This window comes from Syngnathus floridae, unplaced genomic scaffold (genome assembly GCF_059516105.1).
Source record: "Syngnathus floridae isolate MCC-2025c unplaced genomic scaffold, RoL_Sflo_1.0 HiC_scaffold_296, whole genome shotgun sequence".
NCBI lineage: Eukaryota > Metazoa > Chordata > Actinopteri > Syngnathiformes > Syngnathidae > Syngnathus > Syngnathus floridae.
The window spans coordinates 1,790-27,306 of record NW_028284258.1 but is presented as its reverse complement, the minus strand read 5'-3'; the positions used below and the strand labels follow the sequence as shown (position 1 = coordinate 27,306).

At 47.5% G+C, this 25,517-nt stretch overlaps 1 protein-coding gene and 1 long non-coding RNA gene across 2 annotated transcripts; both read left to right on the top strand.

Annotated features, from left to right (window-relative positions):
• Positions 1-3,880: 3,880 nt before the first annotated feature.
• Positions 3,881-9,764, top strand: LOC148377216 (uncharacterized). Its single transcript, XR_015856894.1, has 6 exons — positions 3,881-3,959; positions 5,524-5,694; positions 5,818-5,895; positions 7,460-7,630; positions 7,754-7,831; positions 9,676-9,764. It is a non-coding gene; the product is annotated as an uncharacterized LOC148377216 (long non-coding RNA).
• A 13,053-nt stretch (positions 9,765-22,817) lies between these two features.
• Positions 22,818-24,473, top strand: LOC148377215 (janus kinase and microtubule-interacting protein 3-like; the record flags this gene model as incomplete). The annotated part of the gene is made up of 8 exons (XM_088368293.1): positions 22,818-22,926; positions 23,143-23,205; positions 23,292-23,390; positions 23,480-23,713; positions 23,834-23,899; positions 23,961-24,029; positions 24,106-24,183; positions 24,240-24,473. Coding segments are annotated over exons 1-8 (912 nt in total), but the record flags the coding sequence as incomplete, so codon positions are not given.
• Between the last annotated feature and the right edge of the window lie 1,044 nt (positions 24,474-25,517).

Here is a 25,517-nt window from a genome sequence, read left to right as displayed (position 1 = left end):
CCCCCCCCCCCCCGAACGTGGCTGGGAAAATGCGGAGAAAAGCAAATGTCATTTTCCAGTCAACCAAAGAATTTGTGGATGAAAATGACACAACATTCCAAAGCTGTCCACGCGTTTGTCTCTTCTAGAATGTCAAGTGGGTGGAGGAGAAGCAGCTGCTGCGTCAGAGCAATCAGCAGTTGGCCGAAAAGGTGACGGAAAGAAAGGCGCTGGGCGGAGTCGCTTGGCGTCACACCTGTCGGGAAGCCCCGCAGATGAGGTCTGACTGTCTTTTCAGGTCAGGCGGATGGAGGCGGAAGAAGCGCGTCTGAAAGAGCACATCCAGGATATCCGAGACCAAAACGACTGCTTGAGTTCCGCATCCTGGAGCTGGAGGTGGGAAGACTCGCACAAGCGTGTTGAGGCCAGAGATGTGACGGACGGACGGACGGACGGACGGATGCATGCCTCTGCCTTTCAGGAGAGGGAGTGGCGCTCCCCCGTCTTGAAGTTTCTGCAAGTCCGTTTCCCAGACGGCCTCAGCCCTTTGCAGATCTACTGCGAGGCCGAGGGCGTGAGCGTACGTAAGGCGTCCCTCGCAACCCTAACCTTAACCCGAGGTCCCAGAACACCTTACATTGCTCCTTGCGCCTTTCCCCCGGACATCGTCATCAGTGATCTGATGAAGAAGCTGGACATCCTGGGCTATAACGCCGTAAGTGTATGTCGAACTCCTTATGTTCGCACTCCACGAGACTCGGCGGCTCAAATGTGACTTTTGGAAGGCTTTGCGCTGAAAGAAGCTTGTTGACGCTGTGCCTTTGGGCTCTTGCAGAATCTCACCAACGAGGAGCAGGTGGTCGTGATTCACGCCAGGACCCTTCTCACCCTAGCCGAGAAGGTAACGCGCACGTCCACGCACGCTCTCGCATTCTGCTTATGTGACAGCAGCCTTTCCTCAGTGGTTAGAATACATCAAAGTGACCAAGTCAGCACTTCAACAGAAGATGTTGGACATTGAAAGTGAGAAGGTAGACAGACACGCGACATCAGCCAAGGGGAACTCCGGCAATGTGCCCCAACAATTCTGACCTTGAGCTGTGCTAGGATATGTTCTGCAAGCAGAAGGGCTACCTGGATGAAGAGTTGGACTTCAGGAAGTGTTCCATGGACCAGGCTCATAAGGTAAGCCGCCCTCAAATCTCCCGCCGGACCACTGATGGACGAGGATTGCGGCCCAGAGGATCCTGGAGCTGGAGGCCATGTTGTACGAGGCGCTACCGCAGCGGGACTGCCCCGCCACGGACGGCGAAAAAGCCAGCCACGCTGGCGTGAATGACGTGCTGACGGCGGATCAGAGAGAAGAGCTTAGGAGCGCCGTGGACCAATGGAAGCGAGCCCTGATGTGCGAGTTGAGGGAGCGCGACGCTTGCATCCTCCAAGAGAGAATGGATCTGCTGCACAGCGCGCAACAGGTAAGGGCCCAAAGCCAGCCCGGCACTTACTTGCACGCTTACTGGCTTTTGAATGCCACTTTCCATTTGTCCGTCCTAGAGGAACAAAGAGCTGAAAGAATTCATCGAAGCTCAGAAGAGACAAATCAAACAATTGGAGGAGAAGTTTCTGTTTCTCTTTCTATTCTTCTCCTTGGCCTTCATTCTGTGGCCCTAACACCAGCTGGTGAGTGAGCTCCAGCGGCACCGCACTCGACACCTCCGATACACTGCCAGCCGGTCTCAGACGTTGGCAGACGCTCCGATGCCAACGTATACCCCCCGCCACGGTGACAGAGGCACCGCGTCACACCGGCGCTCATCCAATCAGAAGGCAGGAAAAGCAAATTCACATGCAGGGCACTTTTGAACCAGAAGAGAGCGCCACAAAAAACGGTTGTTGCCCCAAACGCGCACTAAAAAGGGTCAGAATAACAAGAGTCCCACTGGCCAGCCGGGGCCACCCGTCCAGCTGTTTCTTCAGGGGGGAAAAAAATTGGAGTCACCGGTGAGTACATTTTGCATTTAGCTCTGCTTTTCTGCTTCTGTCTTCAAGTGTGTGGCATCCTGCGATCAAAGAGTCAGCCAACCCCAAAGCGGTTGACCTCAACGTCCCACCACCATGCCTACCAGAGCAGGTGACGTGATGCTTTGGACATCCTTCCGTCTCAGATGCCCAAAAGTACTCTTTGCCACATCTGCGGCAATACGGTGTCTTTTCAAAGGTGCAAATAAATCCAGCGTGGGCGGAACACGCACGTCTTCGGTTTTTCCCGCTTTGTTTGTGTGACAGCTGTTGTGAAAATTTTATACAAATAAAGTTGTATAGTACAGGTTTGGCCAAGCCGCAACTCCCGAACCGCATGCGGCTCTTTTATGTTCATATCAACATTTGTGTGTGTGTGTGTGGGGGGGGGTGGGGGGGGGGGGGGGGGGTTGTGCGTGTTGGCTTCACTTGAGTTCAATTTGGTATTTTGGTCAAAAGCGCATGTGGTGAAATTCCACAAAGTAGGATGGGCAAACACATTTCTTTAAACTATGAGTGTCAATTGGGCTCTCGAAATGGCAGGGAAAAGATGCACAGCAAAACAAAAATACGTAGATGAACACAGGACGTTTTAATCAGAGTGGGAAAGTTTCTATTTTTTGTTGAACGTGATGGCAAACCATTCTGCCTGATATGTCAGACCTCAGCGCATTTCAAAGATTCAAATCTTCAGCGCCATGCACTTCAGCTCACTCCATGCTAACATTGATCAGGCGTCGAACCCGCATCATCATGCTTAAGAGGTGGCCATGCTAACCAGTGCGCCATTATGTCAACGCATAATAACTAAGTCTACTGGTCAAAACAGCGGTTACTATATGACGTCGCTACGTCGTGGTCACGTGACGCAGACAAGACGTCAATGGACGTGGGCAGAGTTAACTTGTTTAAAAGGGAGTAGGCAGAAGAAATATTTAATTTATTTAAATCTATTTTGAGTGCACACCATTATGCCAATGCATAACAACTGTAAATCTACTAAACAAAACAGCGGTTGCTATATGACATCTGCCAGGTCGTGGTCACGTGACATACGTGACGTCGATGGGCGTAACTTTCGCCGGAATTCAAATCCGCGGGGAGAGTTAACTTGTTTAAAAGAGAGTGGGCAGAAGAATTATTTAATTTATTTAAATCTATTTGGTGTGTGCGCCATTATGTCAATGCATAACAACTGTAAGTCTACTAAACAAAACAGCGGTTGCTATTTGACGTCTGCCACGTCGTGGTCACGTGACGCGGACGTGACGTCGACGCCTACTTTACATCCCACCGATCACAGGACTCCTCGGCTGCATAACCGTGCCCCCTTCCCAACCAATCGGATTTGCTATACGCGAAAACGACGCCAATGGAAAGAGCTTCCGCCCAAATTTAAATCCGTGGGCGTGGCTCGCAGCAGGAAGTAGGAAAATGGCGGCGATGTTGACAAAGACACAGCGGATGGTAACATACGACTAACAAGAGAAATATTTTTATTTTCTGCTTGCAACTGGACCGTCCAGAGCGTACACGGTAAGTACAACTCATCGTTTTTAAAAAGAAGTACTTTTGTTGCCCTGAAAAGCGAGTGAGCGTGGCGTTTGTGGGGGACGTCGAATTTCGACGATTCTTTCTGGTCAACGGTTGTAAATGATTGTGTTGATTAAAAAAGAAAACTTGATGTAACTCTACTTTTAACTGCCGTTTCAGATAGATTTGGAATTGCATCACATCCAATTTTGCCTAGAGCGTACACGGTAAGTAACACTCGTTGTGTTTAAGGAGATTTACGTTTGTAATAGCAGAAGTGTAGCCGCGTTGCGTTGTACGTGTGAATGTTGGTCCGGGCGAAATGTTAATGTTTAATTTCATTCCTTTAGGTTCCACGGTGTTTGTTGGCTGCAAGTTTTCCACTGCAAGAAGAGGCTCATATCATTGACCAGGAGCGAGCTACAATGGTGAGTAGCCATAACATTTATGTTAAACACTTCCTATTTCATGTCTAACAGTACTTGATTTAACAAATAACCATAAATAAATACAGTGTGGGCACTGAAGTTAACATATGTGATTATACTGCCTAATCTGTCACCGAGTAGATTGTTGCAAAGTAATATAAGATCCAAAGTTGTAATTCAGAATAGTTTTCAAAAGAAGGCCATTAGAATTATATACAAGTCTGATTACCCTGAACAAGCTATTAATTAAATCACAAATTCTTCAATTCAAAGATTTGGTAGATTATCAGACAAATAATGTCTAACAGTAATTGATTTAACACATCACGATAAGTAGATTGAGTGTGGGCACTCTCAAGTTAACATATGTGATTATACTGCCTAATCTGTTACAGAGTATGTTGTTGCCAAGTAATGTAGAATAGATCCAAAGTAGTAATCCAGAATAGTTTTGAAGAGGCCATTAGAATGATAAACAAATCTGATTACCTTGAACATAATAACAAGCTAAGTGTTTAATATGTCCTATGAAGTCAAAATTGGGCACCATCATGTGGTGAAATTTGGAATTGCATCACATCCAATTTTGCCTGGGAACAAACAGATTACATAAATCTTAGTTTTGAATAAGCCACTCCTTCTCAAACAAGTAAACTCTGCCCATTTTGCGCAGTAGATGTTCTGTTAATATCTAGTATTTATACAAAGTCATAATTTAAATTGCTTTCAACCTTCATTCATCGGTTCAACCAACATTACTCGCTCTTATTACCAACTTGTATTGATTTAACTAAGCGTTTAATACTTCCTATCAGGTCTCAAATCGAGATTTGGCAAAATACAATTTCAGCAAATCCAATTTTGCCAGGGAACAAAAATAGATTAAATAAACTAAATAAGTCCTCTTCCCATTAAATAAATCAGAAAAGTCTGTCTTGTAACCAGTCCTCTTCAAACAAGTAAAGTCTGCCCATTTTGTGCCGTAGATTTTGTGTCTATGCCTAGTATTTAAACAAAATCATAATTTAAACGACTTCTTTCCTTCATTCACTTTGGAAATTTGGAATTGCAGCAAATCGAATTTTGGCAGGGAACAAAAATAGATCAATTAAACTAAATAAGTCTTCTTCCCATTAAATAAATTAAAAAAGTCTGTCTTGTAACCAGTCCTTTTCAAACAAGTAAAGTCTGCCCATTTTGTGCCGTCGATTTTGTGTTAATGCCTAGTATTTATACAAAATCATAATTTAAAGGACTTCATTCCTTCATTCACTTTGGAAATTTGGAATTGCAGCACATCAAATTTTGCCTGGGAAGAAAAGTAGATTAAATAAATTTAATAAGTCTTACTACTTCCCATTAAATAAATTAAATACGTCTTACTTGTTCCCACTCCTTTTCAAAACAGTAGTTTAAAACGAGGGCCCTTCACTCAATCTTTAACCTCAACCCCGCACGTTGTGTTGTATCTGTGAATGTTGGTTGTGGCCAAATGATAGTTTTCTTTCATTCGTTTAGGTTCCAAGAAAACTTGATGTAACTCTACTTTTAACTGCCGTTTCAGATAAGCGGGTATTACGTCGCAGTCAAATGCCGCGGATATGACGTAATTGCCCGAACCTCCGCCAAAATTCAAATCTGTTGGCGCGATGGCCGTGAGCCACTGAGCAGCGACGATTATCAACAGAAATATCTTTATTTTCTGCTTGCAACTGGACCGTCTAGAGCGTACACGGTAAGTAACACTCATTGTGTTTAAGGAGATTTACGTTTGTAATAGCAGAAGTGTAGCCGCGTTGCGTTGTACGTGTGAAACTTGGTCGAGGCGAAATGTTAATGTTTAATTTCATTCCTTTAGGTTCCACGGTGTTTGTTGGCTGCAAGTTTTCCACTGCAAGAAGAGGCTCGTATCATTGACCAGGAGCGAGCTACAATGGTGAGTAGCCATAACATTTATGTTAAACACTTCCTATTTCATGTCTAACAGTACTTGATTTAACAAATAACCATAAATAAATACAGTGTGGGCACTGAAGTTAACATATGTGATTATACTGCCTAATCTGTCACGGAGTAGATTGTTGCAAAGTAATATAAGATCCAAAGTTGTAATTCAGAATAGTTTTCAAAAGAAGGCCATTAGAATTATATACAAGTCTGATTACCCTGAACAAGCTATTAATTAAATTACAAATTCTTCAATTCAAAGATTTGGTAGATTATCAGACAAATAATGTCTAACAGTAATTGATTTAACACATCACGATAAGTAGATTGAGTGTGGGCACTCTCAAGTTAACATATGTGATTATACTGCCTAATCTGTTACAGAGTATGTTGTTGCCAAGTAATGTAGAATAGATCCAAAGTAGTAATCCAGAATAGTTTTGAAGAGGCCATTAGAATGATAAACAAATCTGATTACCTTGAACATAATAACAAGCTAAGTGTTTAATATGTCCTATGAAGTCAAAATTGGGCACCATCATGTGGTGAAATTTGGAATTGCATCACATCCAATTTTGCCTGGGAACAAACAGATTACATAAATCTTAGTTTTGAATAAGCCACTCCTTCTCAAACAAGTAAACTCTGCCCATTTTGCGCAGTAGATGTTCTGTTAATATCTAGTATTTATACAAAGTCATAATTTAAATTGCTTTCAACCTTCATTCATCGGTTCAACCAACATTACTCGCTCTTATTACCAACTTGTATTGATTTAACTAAGCGTTTAATACTTCCTATCAGGTCTCAAATCGAGATTTGGCAAAATACAATTTCAGCAAATCCAATTTTGCCAGGGAACAAAAATAGATTAAATAAACTAAATAAGTCCTCTTCCCATTAAATAAATCAGAAAAGTCTGTCTTGTAACCAGTCCTCTTCAAACAAGTAAAGTCTGCCCATTTTGTGCCGTAGATTTTGTGTCTATGCCTAGTATTTAAACAAAATCATAATTTAAACGACTTCTTTCCTTCATTCACTTTGGAAATTTGGAATTGCAGCAAATCGAATTTTGGCAGGGAACAAAAATAGATCAATTAAACTAAATAAGTCTTCTTCCCATTAAATAAATTAAAAAAGTCTGTCTTGTAACCAGTCCTTTTCAAACAAGTAAAGTCTGCCCATTTTGTGCCGTCGATTTTGTGTTAATGCCTAGTATTTATACAAAATCATAATTTAAAGGACTTCATTCCTTCATTCACTTTGGAAATTTGGAATTGCAGCACATCAAATTTTGCCTGGGAAGAAAAGTAGATTAAATAAATTTAATAAGTCTTACTACTTCCCATTAAATAAATTAAATACGTCTTACTTGTTCCCACTCCTTTTCAAAACAGTAGTTTAAAACGAGGGCCCTTCACTCAATCTTTAACCCCAACCCCGCACGTTGTGTTGTATCTGTGAATGTTGGTTGTGGCCAAATGATAGTTTTCTTTCATTCGTTTAGGTTCCAAGAAAACTTGATGTAACTCTACTTTTAACTGCCGTTTCAGATAAGCGGGTATTACGTCGCAGTCATGTGCCGTGGATATAACGTAATTGCCCGAACCTCCGCCAAAATTCAAATCTGTTGGCGCGATGGCCGTGAGCCACTGAGCAGCGACGATTATCAACAGAAATATCTTTATTTTCTGCTTGCAACTGGACCGTCTAGAGCGTACACGGTAAGTAACACTCATTGTGTTTAAGGAGATTTACGTTTGTAATAGCAGAAGTGTAGCCGCGTTGCGTTGTACGTGTGAAAATTGGTCGAGGCGAAATGTTAATGTTTAATTTCATTCCTTTAGGTTCCACGGTGTTTGTTGGCTGCAAGTTTTCCACTGCAAGAAGAGGCTCGTATCATTGACCAGGAGCGAGCTACAATGGTGAGTAGCCATAACATTTATGTTAAACACTTCCTATTTCATGTCTAACAGTACTTGATTTAACAAATAACCATAAATAAATACAGTGTGGGCACTGAAGTTAACATATGTGATTATACTGCCTAATCTGTCACGGAGTAGATTGTTGCAAAGTAATATAAGATCCAAAGTTGTAATTCAGAATAGTTTTCAAAAGAAGGCCATTAGAATTATATACAAGTCTGATTACCCTTAACATAACAACAAGCTATTAATTAAATCACAAATTCTTCAATTCAAAGATTTGGTAGATTATCAGACAAATAATGTCTAACAGTAATTGATTTAACACATCACGATAAGTAGATTGAGTGTGGGCACTCTCAAGTTAACAGATATGATTATACTGCCTAATCTGTTACAGAGTATGTTGTTGCCAAGTAATGTAGAATAGATCCAAAGTAGTAATCCAGAATAGTTTTGAAGAGGCCATTAGAATAATAAACAAATCTGATTACCTTGAACATAATAACAAGCTAAGTGTTTAATATGTCCTATGAAGTCAAAATTGGGCACCATCATGTGGTGAAATTTGGAATTGCATCACATCCAATTTTGCCTGGGAACAAACAGATTAAATAAATCTTAGTTTTGAATAAGCCACTCCTTCTCAAACAAGTAAACTCTGCCCATTTCGCGCAGTAGATGTTCTGTTAATATCTAGTATTTATACAAAGTCATAATTTAAATTGCTTTCAACCTTCATTCATCGGTTCAACCAACATTACTCGCTCTTATTACCAACTTGTATTGATTTAACTAAGCGTTTAATACTTCCTATCAGGTCTCAAGGCAAGATTTGGCAAAATACAATTTCAGCAAATCCAATTTTGCCAGGGAACAAAAATAGATTAAATAAACTAAATAAGTCTTCTTCCCATTAAATAAATCAGAAAAGTCTGTCTTGTAACCAGTCCTCTTCAAACAAGTAAAGTCTGCCCATTTTGTGCCGTAGATTTTGTGTCTATGCCTAGTATTTAAACAAAATCATAATTTAAACGACTTCTTTCCTTCATTCACTTTGGAAATTTGGAATTGCAGCAAATCGAATTTTGCCAGGGAACAAAAATAGATCAATTAAACTAAATAAGTCTTCTTCCCATTAAATAAATTAAAAAAGTCTGTCTTGTAACCAGTCCTTTTCAAACAAGTAAAGTCTGCCCATTTTGTGCCGTCGATTTTGTGTTAATGCCTAGTATTTATACAAAATCATAATTTAAAGGACTTCATTCCTTCATTCACTTTGGAAATTTGGAATTGCAGCACATCAAATTTTGCCTGGGAAGAAAAGTAGATTAAATAAATTTAATAAGTCTTACTACTTCCCATTAAATAAATTAAATACGTCTTACTTGTTCCCACTCCTTTACAAAAAAGTAGTTTAAAACGAGGTCCCTTCACTCAACCTTTAACCCTATTTATTCACCTTCTAGGCTAAGTGTTAAAGGCTAAGTGTTAAAGGCTAAGTGTTAAAGGCTAAGTGTTAGAGGCTAAGTGCCAGAGGCTAGGCGCCAGAGGCGAGTTTTTGTGGGCTGAAGTTTTAGTGGGGTTAGTGTGAATACAATCCAAAAGAATACAACAGAATACAATACAATAGAATATAATACATAGATTAAATTCAATAGCTCTTACTACTTCCCATTAAATAAATTAAATACGTCTTACTTGTTCCCAATCCTTTTCAAAAAAGTAGTTTAAAACGAGGGCCCTTCACTCAACCTTTAACCTCAACCCCGCACGTCACATTGTGTTGTATCTGTGAATGTTGGTTGTGGCCAAATGATAGTTTTCTTTCATTCGTTTAGGTTCCACGGTGTTTGTTGGCTATGTTTTCCACTGTCAGAAGGATGAAAATACAAAGTACAACGCTTGGACGTGGGCGAAGACGTCACCGGTGAGTCCTTCCTTCCTATTTATTTACCTTCTAGATGCTAGAGGCTAAGTGTTAGAGGCTAAGTGTTAGAGGCTAAGTGTTAAACACAATACGAACAACACAACGATACTGCACTGAACAACACGATACCGCACTGAGAAACACGATACCGCACTGAACAACACGATACCGCACTGAACAACACCATGCCGCACTGAACACCATGCCACACTGAACAACACCATCCCGCACTGAACAACACCATGCCGCACTAAACAACACCATGCCGCACTGAACAACACCATGCCTCACTGAACGACACCATGCCGCACTGAAAGACACCATGCCGCACTGAACGACACCATGCCGCACTGAAAGACACCATCCCGCACTGAACACCATGCCGCACTGAACAACACCATCCTGCACTGAACAACACCATCCCGCACTGAACAACACCATGCCGCACTGAACAACATTATGCCGCACTGAACATTATGCCGCACTGAACAACACCATGCCGCACTGAACAACACCATGCCGCACTGAACAACATTATGCCGCACTGAACAACACCATGCCGCACTGAACAACACCATGCCGCACTGAACAACACCATGCCGCACTGAACAACATTATGCCGCACTGAACAACACCATGCCGCACTGAACAACACCATCCTGCACTGAACAACACCATTCCGCATTGAACACCATGCCGCACTGAACAACACCATCCCGCACTGAACAACACCATCCCGCACTGAACAACACCATGCCGCACTGAACAACACCATGCCGCACTGAACAACACCATGCCGCACTGAACAACATTATAACGCACTGAACAACACCATCCCGCACTGAACAACACCATGCCGCACTAAACAACATTATGCCGCACTGAACAACATTATGCCGAAATGAACAACACCATGCCGCACTGAACAACACCATGCCGCACTGAACAACACCATCCTGCACTGAACAAAACCATCCCGCACTGAACAACACCATGCCGCACTGAACAATACCATGCCGCACTGAACAACACCATGCCGCAATGAACAACACCATCCCGCACTGAACAACATTATGCCGCACTGAACAACATTATGCCGCACTGAACAACATTATGCCGCACTGAACAACATTATGCCGCACTGAACAACACCATGCCGCACTGAACAACACCATGCCGCACTGAACAACACCATGCCGCACTGAACAACACGATCCCGCATTGAACAACACCATGCCGCACTGAACAACACCATCCTGCACTGAACAACACCATCCCGCACTGAACAACACCATGCCGCACTGAACAACATTATGGCGCACTGAACAACATTATGCCGCACTGAACAACACCATGCCGCACTGAACAACACCATGCCGCACTGAACAACACCATGCCGCAATGAACAACACCATCCCGCACTGAACAACACCATGCCGCACTGAGCAACACCATGCCGCACTGAACAACACCATCCTGCACTGAACAACACCATGCCGCACTGAACAACACCATTCCGCACTGAACAACACCATGCCGCACTGAACAACATTACGCTGCACTGAACAACACCATGCCGCACTGAACAACACCATGCCGCACTGAACAACACCATGCCGCATTGAACAACACCATGCCGCATTGAACAACACCATGCTGCACTGAACAACACCATCCTGCACTGAACAACACCATGCCGCATTGAACAACACCATGCCGCACTGAACAACACCATCCTGCACTGAACAACACCATCCCGCACTGAACAACACCATCCCGCATTGAACAACACCATCCTGCACTGAACAACACCATGCTGCACTGAACAACACCATGCCGCACTGAACAACACCATTCCGCACTGAACAACACCATGCCGCACTGAACAACACCATCCTGCACTGAACAACACCATCCCGCACTGAAAAACACCATGCCGCATTGAACAACACCATCCTGCACTGAACAACACCATCCTGCACTGAACAACACCATGCCGCACTGAACAACACCATGCCGCACTGAACAACACCATGCCGCACTGAACAACACCATGCCGCACTGAACAACATTATGCCGCACTGAACAACATTATGTCGCACTGAACAACACCATGCCGCACTGAACAACACCATGCCGCACTGAACAACATTATGCCGCACTGAAAAACACCATGCCGCACTGAACAACACCATCCCGCACTGAACAACACCATGCCGCATTGAACAACACCATGCCGCACTGAACAACACCATGCTGCACTGAACAACATTATGCTGCACTGAACAACACGATCCTGCATTGAACAACACCATGCCGCACTGAACAACACCATCCTGCACTGAACAACACCATCCTGCACTGAACAACACCACCCCGCACTGAACAACACGATCCCGCATTGAACACCATCCCGCACTGAACAACACCATGCCGCACTGAACAACACCATGCCGCACTGAACAACACCATGCCGCACTGAACAACACCATGCCGCACTGAACAACACCATGCCGCACTGAACAACACCATGCCACACTGAACAACATTATGCCGCACTGAACAACACCATGCCGCACTGAACAACACCATCCCGCACTGAACAACACCATGCCGCATTGAACAACACCATGCCGCACTGAACAACACCATCCTGCACTGAACAACACCATCCCGCACTAAACAACACCATGCCGCACTGAACAACATTATGGCGCACTGGACAACATTATGCCGCACTGAACAACACCATGCCGCACTGAACAACACCATGCCGCACTGAACAACACCATGCCGCACTGAACAACACCATGCCGCACTGAACAACATTATGCCGCACTGAACAACACCATGCCGCACTGAACAACACCATGCCGCACTGAACAACACGATCCCGCATTGAACAACACGATCCTGCACTGAACAACACCATGCCGCACTGAACAACACCATGCCGCACTGAACAACACCATTCCGCACTGAACAACACCATGCCGCACTGAACGACACCATCCTGCACTGAACAACACCATCCCGCACTGAACAACACCATGCCGCATTAAACAACACCATGCCGCACTGAACAACACCATCCTGCACTGAACAACACCATGCCGCACTGAACAACACCATGCCGCACTGAACAACACCATGCCGCACTGAACAACATTATGCCGCACTGAACAACATTATGCCGCACTAAACAACATTATGTCGCACTGAACAACACCATGCCGCACTGAACAACACCATGCTGCACTGAACAACATTATGCCGCACTGAACAACACGATCCCGCATTGAACAACACCATCCCGCAGTGAACAACACCATGCCGCATTGAACAACACCATGCCGCACTGAACAACACCATGCTGCACTGAACAACATTATGCTGCACTGAACAACACGATCCTGCATTGAACAACACCATGCCGCACTGAACAACACCATCCTGCACTGAACAACACCATGCCGCACTGAACAACACCATGCCGCACTGAACAACATTATGCCGCACTGAAAAACACCATGCCGCACTGAACAACACCATCCCGCACTGAACAACACCATGCCGCATTGAACAACACCATGCCGCACTGAACAACACCATGCTGCACTGAACAACATTATGCTGCACTGAACAACACGATCCTGCATTGAACAACACCATGCCGCACTGAACAACACCATCCTGCACTGAACAACACCATCCTGCACTGAACAACACCACCCCGCACTGAACAACACGATCCCGCATTGAACAACACCATCCCGCACTGAACAACACCATGCCGCACTGAACAACACCATTCCGCACTGAACAACACCATGCCGCACTGAACAACACCATGCCGCACTGAACAACACCATGCCGCACTGAACAACACCATGCCGCACTGAACAACATTATGCCGCACTGAACAACACCATGCCGCACTGAACAACACCATCCCGCACTGAACAACACCATGCCGCATTGAACAACACCATGCCGCACTGAACAACACCATCCTGCACTGAACAACACCATCCCGCACTAAACAACACCATGCCGCACTGAACAACATTATGGCGCACTGGACAACATTATGCCGCACTGAACAACACCATGCCGCACTGAACAACACCATGCCGCACTGAACAACACCATGCCGCACTGAACAACACCATGCCGCACTGAACAACATTATGCCGCACTGAACAACACCATGCCGCACTGAACAACACCATGCCGCACTGGACAACACGATCCCGCATTGAACAACACCATGCCGCACTGAACAACACCATGCCGCACTGAACAACACCATGCCGCACTGAACAACACCATTCCGCACTGAACAACACCATGCCGCACTGAACAACACCATCCTGCACTGAACAACACCATTCCGCACTGAACAACACCATGCCGCATTGAACAACACCATGCCGCACTGAACAACACCATCCTGCACTGAACAACACCATGCCGCACTGAACAACACCATGCCGCACTGAACAACACCATGCCGCACTGAACAACATTATGCCGCACTGAACAACATTATGCCGCACTAAACAACATTATGTCGCACTGAACAACACCATGCCGCACTGAACAACACCATGCTGCACTGAACAACATTATGCCGCACTGAACAACACGATCCCGCATTGAACAACACCATCCCGCAGTGAACAACACCATGCCGCATTGAACAACACCATGCCGCACTGAACAACACCATGCTGCACTGAACAACATTATGCTGCACTGAACAACACGATCCTGCATTGAACAACACCATGCCGCACTGAACAACACCATCCTGCACTGAACAACACCTTTCCACACTGAACAACACCATGCCGCACTGAACAACATTATGCCGCACTGAACAACACCATGCCGCACTGAACAACACCATGCCGCACTGAACAACACCATGCCGCACTGAACAACACCATGCCGCAATGAACAACACCATCCCGCACTGAACAACACCATGCCGCATTGAACAACACCATGCCGCACTGAACAACACCATCCCGCACTGAACAACAACACCCCGCACTGAACAACACGATCCCGCATTGAACAACACCATCCCGGACTGAACAACACCATGCCGCACTGAACAACACCATTCCGCACTGAACAACACCATGCCGCACTGAACAACACCATGCCGCACTGAACAACACCATGCCGCACTGAACAACACCATGCCGCACTGAACAACACCATGCCGCAATGAACAACACCATGCCGCATTGAACAACACCATGCCGCACTGAACAACACCATCCCGCACTGAACAACACCACCCCGCACTGAACAACACGATCCCGCATTGAACAACACCATCCCGGACTGAACAACACCATGCCGCACTGAACAACACCATTCCGCACTGAACAACACCATGCCGCACTGAACAACACCATGCCGCACTGAACAACACCATGCCGCACTGAACAACATTATGCCGCACTGAACAACACCATGCCGCACTGAACAACACCATCCCGCACTGAACAACACCATGCCGCATTGAACAACACCATGCCGCACTGAACAACACCATCCTGCACTGAACAACACCATCCCAAACTGAACAACACCATGCCGCACTGAACAACATTATGGCGCACTGAACAACATTATGCCGCACTGAACAACACCATGCCGCACTGAACAACACCATGCCGCACTGAACAACACCATGCCGCACTGAACAACATTATGCCGCACTGAACAACATTATGCCGCACTGAACAACACCATGCCGCACTGAACAACACCATGCCGCACTGAACAACACCATGCCGCACTGAACAACACGACGTCGCACTGAACAACACGACGCCGCACAGAACAACACGACGCCGCACAGAATAACACAATACCGCACAGAACAACACAATACCGCACAAACAGTTTTAGATAATATTACGTCGCAGTCATGTGACGCGGACATGACGTCAATAGGCGGAACTCACGGCAAAATTATAATCCGTGGGCGTGGCTTGCAACAGGAAGTAGGAAAGCGGCAGTTCTGGCAAACAAGACACAGCTGTTAGTAACACGATGACTAACAAGGCAAATATTTTTGTTTTCAGCTTGCAACTTGACCGTCTAGAGCGTACAAGGTAATTACAACTGTTTTTTTTTAGCCCTGAAAAGCAAGGGAGTGTGGCGTTTGGGAGGAATGTCGAACTCGGCGTCTGCTTCCAGCCACAGACGCCAAATTTCGACGATTATTTCGACTGGTCAACGGTTGTAAATTATTGCGTTGACTAAAAACTTTATTTAACTCTACTCTTAACTTTGCCGTTTCAGATATGCGGGTATTACACCGCGGAAATGACGTCAATAGGCTGAACTCTCGCCAAAATTCAAATCTGTGGGCGCAATGGCCTTGAGCGAGACACCGGATACAAACACGACGATTATCAACAGAAATATCTTTATTTTCCGCTTGCAAGTGGACCGTCTAGAGCGTACACGGTAAGTACAACTCATTGTGTTTAAAAAGATTTACGTTTGTGTAGTTTGCGTTGCATTGTATCTGTGAATGTTGGTTGAGGCTAAATGTTAATGTTTAATTTCATTCCTTTAGGTTCCACGGTGTTTGTTGGCTGTATGTTTTCCACTGCAAGAAGAGGCTCGTATCATTGACCAGCAGGAGCTACAATGGTGAGTACCCCTTTCGTCTTCCATTTATGTTAAACACTTCCTATTTCATGTCTAACAGTACTCGATTTAACAAATAACCATAAATAAATACAGTGTGGGCAGTCACGTTAACATATGTGATTATCCTGCCTAATATGTTTATCACAAATATGTCACTAATCACTAATATGTTTATTTGTTTATCACAACACCTTTGGACCTTCAGCAATCGATTATTTACCTTCATCTACATAGAGACAGAACGATGGTGTCTTAAACATCTCATTCATTTCACCAAATAACTTCACGCAGGTGGATAACGGCCGTCTCGGTCACGCTATGTTGCGTGATGCAGTTTTGAAGAACCAAATGCATTTATTCAATGAATAAGTCAAGCTAGTTCTATGTTTATGATGTTGTAAGTTACGGTACCGATTGAAGTTGAGTTCGAAGCCAGTGGAAAACAGCGCTGCGTTTGTGCTCTCCAGGTACAAATGTTGTGATCTCTGACTGACGACCGGGCGAGACTCGAGTAAGAGATGTCCAAACGAGCTCCGGCAGGGCGGGCCAAGGCGGAGCGAACGGACGCCCTTCAGGCCGCCAATGACGAGCTGAGAACCAAACTGATGGACGTCCAGTTAGAACTTCAGCAGGAGAAGAACAAGGTGAAAACCTCAACAGACAGACACTGCCTGCCTCCCTGCCTGCCTCCCTGCCTGCCTCCCTGCCTGCCTCCCTCCCTCCCAGTTTTCCCGATGTAGATTAGACATGCGTGTGCCATGACTGTGTCAGCCTACATCAACAAATGCACCGAGGACGTCAGCACCACTAAGAATATCATCACCCGGGGCAACCAACGACCCTGGATGACTGAGGAGGTACGTCAAACGCTACGAGCGCGGAACTCTGCCTTCAAGTCTGGCGACAAGGAGACACTGAGGACAGCGAGAGCCAACTTGAACCGTGCCATCAGGATAGCGAAGCGAGACCGCAGTCGAAAATTTCAGGATCGTTTCCACGACGTCAAAAACATCAGGAGTATGTGGCAAGGCATACGGGCGATTACAGACTACAACTCACCCTCCCCCCCCCCCGGTGGGTGTAGTTGATGCTGACTTTCTAAATGGTCTAAATAACTTCTTTGGGAGGTTCGAGGCACTAAACGGCACTCCAGCAGTTAAAACTGTCCCCCATCAGGAAGAGGAGGTACTCTGCCTTGACTCCGCCGATGTGTTGAAGACCCTGAGGAGAGTCAACCCCTGTAAGGCCCCTGGCCCCGACAACATTCCTGGGCGTGTGTTCAGGGAATGTGCAAGTCATCTGGCTGGGGTCATCACAGACATTTTTAACACCTCGCTGGGCCAAGCCACAGTGCCGGCGTGCTTTAAGACTGCCTCCATCATTCCGGTGCCGAAGAAACCTCAAATCACCTCATTTAATGATTACCGGCCTGTTGCACTGACTCCGGTTATGATGAAGTGCTTCGAAAGGCTGCTTAAAGGTCACATCGTTTCCAGACTCCCCCTATTATTTGACCCGTTCCAGTTTGCCGACCGGCAAAACCGCTCCACTCAGGACGCCATCTCCTCCGTTCTTCACCTGAGCCTGGCTCACCTGGAGGAGAAGAACACCCATGTGCGGAGGCTGTTCCTGGACTTCAGCTCAGCGTTTAACACCATCATCCCACAGCATCTGGTAGGAAAATTGGAACACCTGGGCTTCAACACCCCCCTTCGCAACTGGCTGCTAGACTTCCTCACCAACAGACCTCAGTCAGTCCGGGTCGGACAGAACACCTCTGATGTCATCACCCTCAGCACAGGCTCCCTTCAGGGCTGCGTCCTGAGCCCCCTGCTGTGCACCCTGATGACACACGACTGCGTCCTCAGGTTCACCACCAATCACATCGTGAAGTCAGCAGACGACACAACGGTGGTGGGGCTCATCAGAGACAACAACGACCTGGACTACAGAGAGGAGGTGGAGCAGCTGGTGGGCTGGTGCAGAGAAAACAGCCTGATCCTGAATGAGGAGAAGATGAAGGAGATCATCGTCGACTTCAGGAAAAAACAGCCTCACCACGCTCCACTGATCATCAACAGCTCAGCTGTGGAGGTGGTCAGCACCACCAAATTCCTGGGGGTCCACATCACAGAAGACCTCACCTGGACTATGAACACTACGGCACTGGTCAAGAGGGCACAGAAGCGCTTGTACTTCCTGCGGAGGATGAGGAGAGCCCACCTGCCCCCACCCATCATGAGGACGTTCTACAGGAGCACCATAGAGAGCATTCTGACAAGCTGTCTCTCTGTGTGGTGTGGAGGCTGCACCGCCTCCGATTGGAAGAACGTGAGGAGAGTGGTGAGGACAGCAGAGAGGATCATAGGGGCTCCTCTTCCCTCCATTCAGGACATTTCATCTCAGCGCTGCATGTCCCGTGCCCGTAACATCATCAATGACCCATCACACCCCCACCATGGACTGTTCTCCCTGCTGCCCTCTGGGAAGAGGTTTGCAGCATCCGCTGCAGGTCCACCAGGTTCTGCAACAGCTTTTTCCCTGCTGTCATCAGACTGTTGAACACTAGAACTGTTGAGCTCTAAACTGAACTCTGCATCACACATTCACAGAACTGTACTTTATGACACTACGGACCTCTATCTTGCACTATCTCGCACTACCAACTTTACTGAACTTGTATAAACCCTTTAAATAGAAGTTTAATACATGGTTTAGCATTCCTCTGCACACTCTTGAATACTGTTTTGCCTACTTGCACTATTGCATAATTATCACTGCTGCACTTTATACTTATTTTTAATATATATATATATATATATAGTATATATGTATATATATATATTTTCATAGGATATGTTACTTCTATTCAACTGCAATATCACTACTTTGTTGTAAGACGTATGCAACGGAATTTCGTTTTGTATGCACCATGTGCAGACAAGATGACAATAAAGTTTGTCTAAGTCTAAGTCATGTCAGGTCAGCTGTCTGGAGAGAGAGAGAAGTCAGGACCTGCGGGCGGAGCACCACCGTGCCACCGCCGCCATGACGGAACTCAAAAGCAAACTCCATGAGGAGAAGCAGAAAGAGTTAGCCATTACCAGGGAGACATTACTGCGGCAGCATGAAATGGAGCTGATGAGAGTGATCAAAATCAAAGATGGAGAGATCCAGCGACTGAATGCCTTGGTCCTCAGCCTGAGGGACGGCTCCATGGACAAGGTGATCCGCTCTATCCGTGTCTGACTATCCGCACGCCACGTCGGGCTTCGATGCGGCCGCTACCGTATTGTGTAGCTTGTCCCCAGTAAGCGTCGCGGCGCTCCGTTGCGGTCTCAACGGCCCGGTGTGGCGCAATGTCTGCTCAGGTGAGGAGGGGGGGCGCTTTGCTGGCGGAGGTGGAGGAGACGCGGCGGTGTCGGGAGACCGAGCGGTGTCGCCTCCACCAGGAGCGCGGAAGAAGCCCTGGCAGCGGCCCAGCAGGCCTGGCAGTCCCGAGCGGCCGAGCTCCGATCGGCTCATCACCAGCATCGGGAGGAGCTGAGCCGAACCAAGAGAGACTGCGAGAGGGAGATCCGCCGACTGGTAGGACTGATCAGATGCGCGGTGCGTGGCTATGTTCCCAATTTCGTTGTATACCTGCAGTGCAATGACACCTAAGGCATTCTATTCTATTCTATTTCACAAGAAGAAAATGTCCGGTTGCTCGCTTCGCTTTTGTCACAGCAAAGGTGTTCTAGTCGATTCAAGAAAAAAATTGGCCGGTTGCTCTCTTTGTTTTTGTCACAATTCTGGCAAATGAGTTTGCCCGCCTGCCTGAGCGCTCCCCGTTTGTACATCCAGACGGATGAGATCAAGCTGAAAGACAGAGCGGTTAGTGTTTTGGATGAAGCCCTGGGGCCGGCCACGTCCACCGCCTTCAGCTGCAGACTCAGGCTGCCGAGCAGCAGATCGCTGCCCTGAGGGATTCCCAAAGGGCGGGCCTAAACTACCCTGGAAGTGGGGTCAACGCCGCTACTAGCAATCCTCTTCATTGCGTAAGCCACCTCATCACACACTTGCAGTACGCATGACTTAGTTCGTTGCTGGAGGAAGGTAGCACAAAAACAGTTTTGAACTTTGAACGAGTGCTTGTGTGTGTGTGTTGCGGGGCGTTTTCAGTCTCAGGAGGATCGGGACACGCGACGGTTTCATCTGAAAATCGCTGAGCTCAGCGCAGTCATCAGGAAACTGGAGGATCGAAACGCCCTGCTTTCTGAAGAGCGCAATGAACTGGTAATTTATTGACGGCACGCTTGAAGGTTTGCGCTACGTTTGATGCGCGCCATCCAGCGAGGCACCCATTGCGCTTGCTTATTAGTTGAGCGGCGCGGCGAGTCGGTTGCCTGGTAGATGTCTTTTATTGGGAGCCAAAGCCACGATTCCGTTCAAACCGATGCAAAAGGAATGGATACGTTCTGGCCCGCGTGTTGTGCGTCTTTCACATCCCGCACTTCATGCTTGCAGCTAAAGCGACTGAGAGAAACAGAAAGCCAGTTTCTGCCACTCCTGTACAAAAACAAACGCCTGAGCAGGAAGAATGAAGAACTCTCGCTGGTGCTGTGTCGCCTTGAAAACAAAGTGCGCTTTGTCACCCAGGAGAACGAGGAGATGGCAAGCTTGGTAAGTCGACGCGGACAACGGCGGCGTGCCAACAGAGTCCACTGCATTTGTGTTCCACAGAGAAGGCCTAGTTCGCTCAATGACCTGGACCGCGGTTGCGGCCAGCAGGACGGTGAAATGGAGTTCCTTCAAGTTGTGGAGCAGCGGCACATCATCGACGACTTGTCCAAGGTCTTCAGGCAGGCGACTCGGTGCACGTACGGCAGCGCCGCGCTCGCTCGCTGTCGCCAGGAAACCTTTTCCGTCCAAAGCTTGGCCGGCGGCCGCCATCCAAAAAATTGGCCCCTTAAATTCCGACCTTTCAAGCAGGAGCATTGTGCGCACGCGTTTGAACACGCTTTAGACTTGTTTTGCCGTTTTCAGCAGCTCAAAGCTCCCGTTTTGTCAGCGCCTTTGCCACTCGCTGTGCGCTGAAAACGACGGACTTGCCCGGCTGCTCAGCCCGTCAACCATGAGCCGCGAGCGCGACGTCATTGTCCGTAGGCAGCTAGTGGCAAAATGCACCCTGTTAGAGTTGCGCTCGCTCCAACTTATTTTGCAAGAACCACACGGGAGACAAGTAAGTTCTTTTGGACACCTGCAGGTGGAGAGTCCATCCGTTGTACGAATGAAGTCTGACTCTTGGCTCCTGCACGAGCATTTTAATTAAGAGAAACAGGGTGGGTGTAAGAGTGGATTGAATAGAGGAAGCCCTTGACCTCTAGTCAAAACATAGCAAGGGGTGTTTTACGACTTTGTGTAGGAAGGGATAAGCGATAGGGATAAATAAGGGATAAATAATATTATTTATTACAGGTCGCAGTCAAAGTCAAAGCAACACAATGATACGATAAAGATAATCTGGAAAACCCTGACACACCCTGTAGTTGTCACTTTTGGAAAAGACGAGCGTCCCTCCAATCATCGCCGGTGACGTGTTTTTCAGGCTCTGGAGACAGGAGCTCATGTCAGAAATGTCATTGTGAGTCGCGTTTGTTTCTGCGCCGGAGCCGTTCGTTCCCTTTGCATCCAAAGAATCTCAAAGGCGGATTATTTGTGTCGACAGGAGAGAGATTTGCTGCTACGATACCGACGTCGAGAATCTCTGAGGAGGAACAAAGCGTGAGGTCCTGCAAGGTGAGTCTGTTTGTTTGCGGCTGCTTGGTGTTGCGCAAGATGAAATGGCCTTTTTCTCGCTATCGTTCCTCTCGTCGATTCATCGTGAGGTGTCGCTTCAGTTTGTTCAGAGAGATGTTCGCTTCCGCGCCCGCAGGTCATCGAAACATTTTACGGCTACGACGAAGACGTGTTGGTGGACTCGGACGGATCGTCCTTGTCTTTTCACACCGACAGAACCCCCGACACGGAACCCGAAGAGGTAGCCCGCCATTTCTGCCAGCGTATTGGCACCAAACATTCCTCTTCAGCCTGGAATCGGACTCGTCTTTGCGTCGCGGGTGCTTTGTCGCCGGTCTGACTGATTCTGGTACTAGTGCTGTGTTGCATTGGTGTGTGCATGAAGAGGCGGAGCTTCGCTACCGCCAGCTGACGCAAGAATATCAAGCGCTGCAACGAGCCTACGCTCTGCTAGCCCAGACCAGCGAAAGGGGACTACGACGCCGAGAAGGAGATCAAGGTGGCGCCCCTTCCCGCAACCCCCGGCCGGGTCGCAGCCTCCCCGTTCTCACCCAGCCTCGGGTGTTCTCTGGTCTGAAAGGAGGAGGAGGAGCCTCCCTCCTCCTCCTTTCAGACCAGAGAAAAGCTGATGGTAGAAATGGGTCACTATCAAAGCAGAGTAGCAGATCTGGAGTCAGCGCTGAAGCAACAAGGACAGGTAAGCTCATCAATGAGCACACCTTTTTCTCAGACAAAATAGCTACATTCTTCAGTCACTCATCCGTCTGGCATTACTGGACCAACCCCCCCCCCCCCCCCGAACGTGGCTGGGAAAATGCGGAGAAAAGCAAATGTCATTTTCCAGTCAACCAAAGAATTTGTGGATGAAAATGACACAACATTCCAAAGCTGTCCACGCGTTTGTCTCTTCTAGAATGTCAAGTGGGTGGAGGAGAAGCAGCTGCTGCGTCAGAGCAATCAGCAGTTGGCCGAAAAGGTGACGGAAAGAAAGGCGCTGGGCGGAGTCGCTTGGCGTCACACCTGTCGGGAAGCCCCGCAGATGAGGTCTGACTGTCTTTTCAGGTCAGGCGGATGGAGGCGGAAGAAGCGCGTCTGAAAGAGCACATCCAGGATATCCGAGACCAAAACGAACTGCTTGAGTTCCGCATCCTGGAGCTGGAGGTGGGAAGACTCGCACAAGCGTGTTGAGGCCAGAGATGTGACGGACGGACGGACGGACGGACGGACGGATGCATGCCTCTGCCTTTCAGGAGAGGGAGTGGCGCTCCCCCGTCTTGAAGTTTCTGCAAGTCCGTTTCCCAGACGGCCTCAGCCCTTTGCAGATCTACTGCGAGGCCGAGGGCGTGAGCGTACGTAAGGCGTCCCTCGCAACCCTAACCTTAACCCGAGGTCCCAGAACACCTTACATTGCTCCTTGCGCCTTTCCCCCGGACATCGTCATCAGTGATCTGATGAAGAAGCTGGACATCCTGGGCTATAACGCCGTAAGTGTATGTCGAACTCCTTATGTTCGCACTCCACGAGACTCGGCGGCTCAAATGTGACTTTTGGAAGGCTTTGCGCTGAAAGAAGCTTGTTGACGCTGTGCCTTTGGGCTCTTGCAGAATCTCACCAACGAGGAGCAGGTGGTCGTGATTCACGCCAGGACCCTTCTCACCCTAGCCGAGAAGGTAACGCGCACGTCCACGCACGCTCTCGCATTCTGCTTATGTGACAGCAGCCTTTCCTCAGTGGTTAGAATACATCAAAGTGACCAAGTCAGCACTTCAACAGAAGATGTTGGACATTGAAAGTGAGAAGGTAGACAGACACGCGACATCAGCCAAGGGGAACTCCGGCAATGTGCCCCAACAATTCTGACCTTGAGCTGTGCTAGGATATGTTCTGCAAGCAGAAGGGCTACCTGGATGAAGAGTTGGACTTCAGGAAGTGTTCCATGGACCAGGCTCATAAGGTAAGCCGCCCTCAAATCTCCCGCCGGACCACTGATGGACGAGGATTGCGGCCCAGAGGATCCTGGAGCTGGAGGCCATGTTGTACGAGGCGCTACCGCAGCGGGACTGCCCCGCCACGGACGGCGAAAAAGCCAGCCACGCTGGCGTGAATGACGTGCTGACGGCGGATCAGAGAGAAGAGCTTAGGAGCGCCGTGGACCAATGGAAGCGAGCCCTGATGTGCGAGTTGAGGGAGCGCGACGCTTGCATCCTCCAAGAGAGAATGGATCTGCTGCACAGCGCGCAACAGGTAAGGGCCCAAAGCCAGCCCGGCACTTACTTGCACGCTTACTGGCTTTTGAATGCCACTTTCCATTTGTCCGTCCTAGAGGAACAAAGAGCTGAAAGAATTCATCGAAGCTCAGAAGAGACAAATCAAACAATTGGAGGAGAAGTTTCTGTTTCTCTTTCTATTCTTCTCCTTGGCCTTCATTCTGTGGCCCTAACACCAGCTGGTGAGTGAGCTCCAGCGGCACCGCACTCGACACCTCCGATACACTGCCAGCCGGTCTCAGACGTTGGCAGACGCTCCGATGCCAACGTATACCCCCCGCCACGGTGACAGAGGCACCGCGTCACACCGGCGCTCATCCAATCAGAAGGCAGGAAAAGCAAATTCACATGCAGGGCACTTTTGAACCAGAAGAGAGCGCCACAAAAAACGGTTGTTGCCCCAAACGCGCACTAAAAAGGGTCAGAATAACAAGAGTCCCACTGGCCAGCCGGGGCCACCCGTCCAGCTGTTTCTTCAGGGGGGAAAAAAATTGGAGTCACCGGTGAGTACATTTTGCATTTAGCTCTGCTTTTCTGCTTCTGTCTTCAAGTGTGTGGCATCCTGCGATCAAAGAGTCAGCCAACCCCAAAGCGGTTGACCTCAACGTCCCACCACCATGCCTACCAGAGCAGGTGACGTGATGCTTTGGACATCCTTCCGTCTCAGATGCCCAAAAGTACTCTTTGCCACATCTGCGGCAATACGGTGTCTTTTCAAAGGTGCAAATAAATCCAGCGTGGGCGGAACACGCACGTCTTCGGTTTTTCCCGCTTTGTTTGTGTGACAGCTGTTGTGAAAATTTTATACAAATAAAGTTGTATAGTACAGGTTTGGCCAAGCCGCAACTCCCGAACCGCATGCGGCTCTTTTATGTTCATATCAACATTTGTGTGTGTGTGTGTGGGGGGGGGTGGGGGGGGGGGGGGGGGTTGTGCGTGTTGGCTTCACTTGAGTTCAATTTGGTATTTTGGTCAAAAGCGCATGTGGTGAAATTCCACAAAGTAGGATGGGCAAACACAT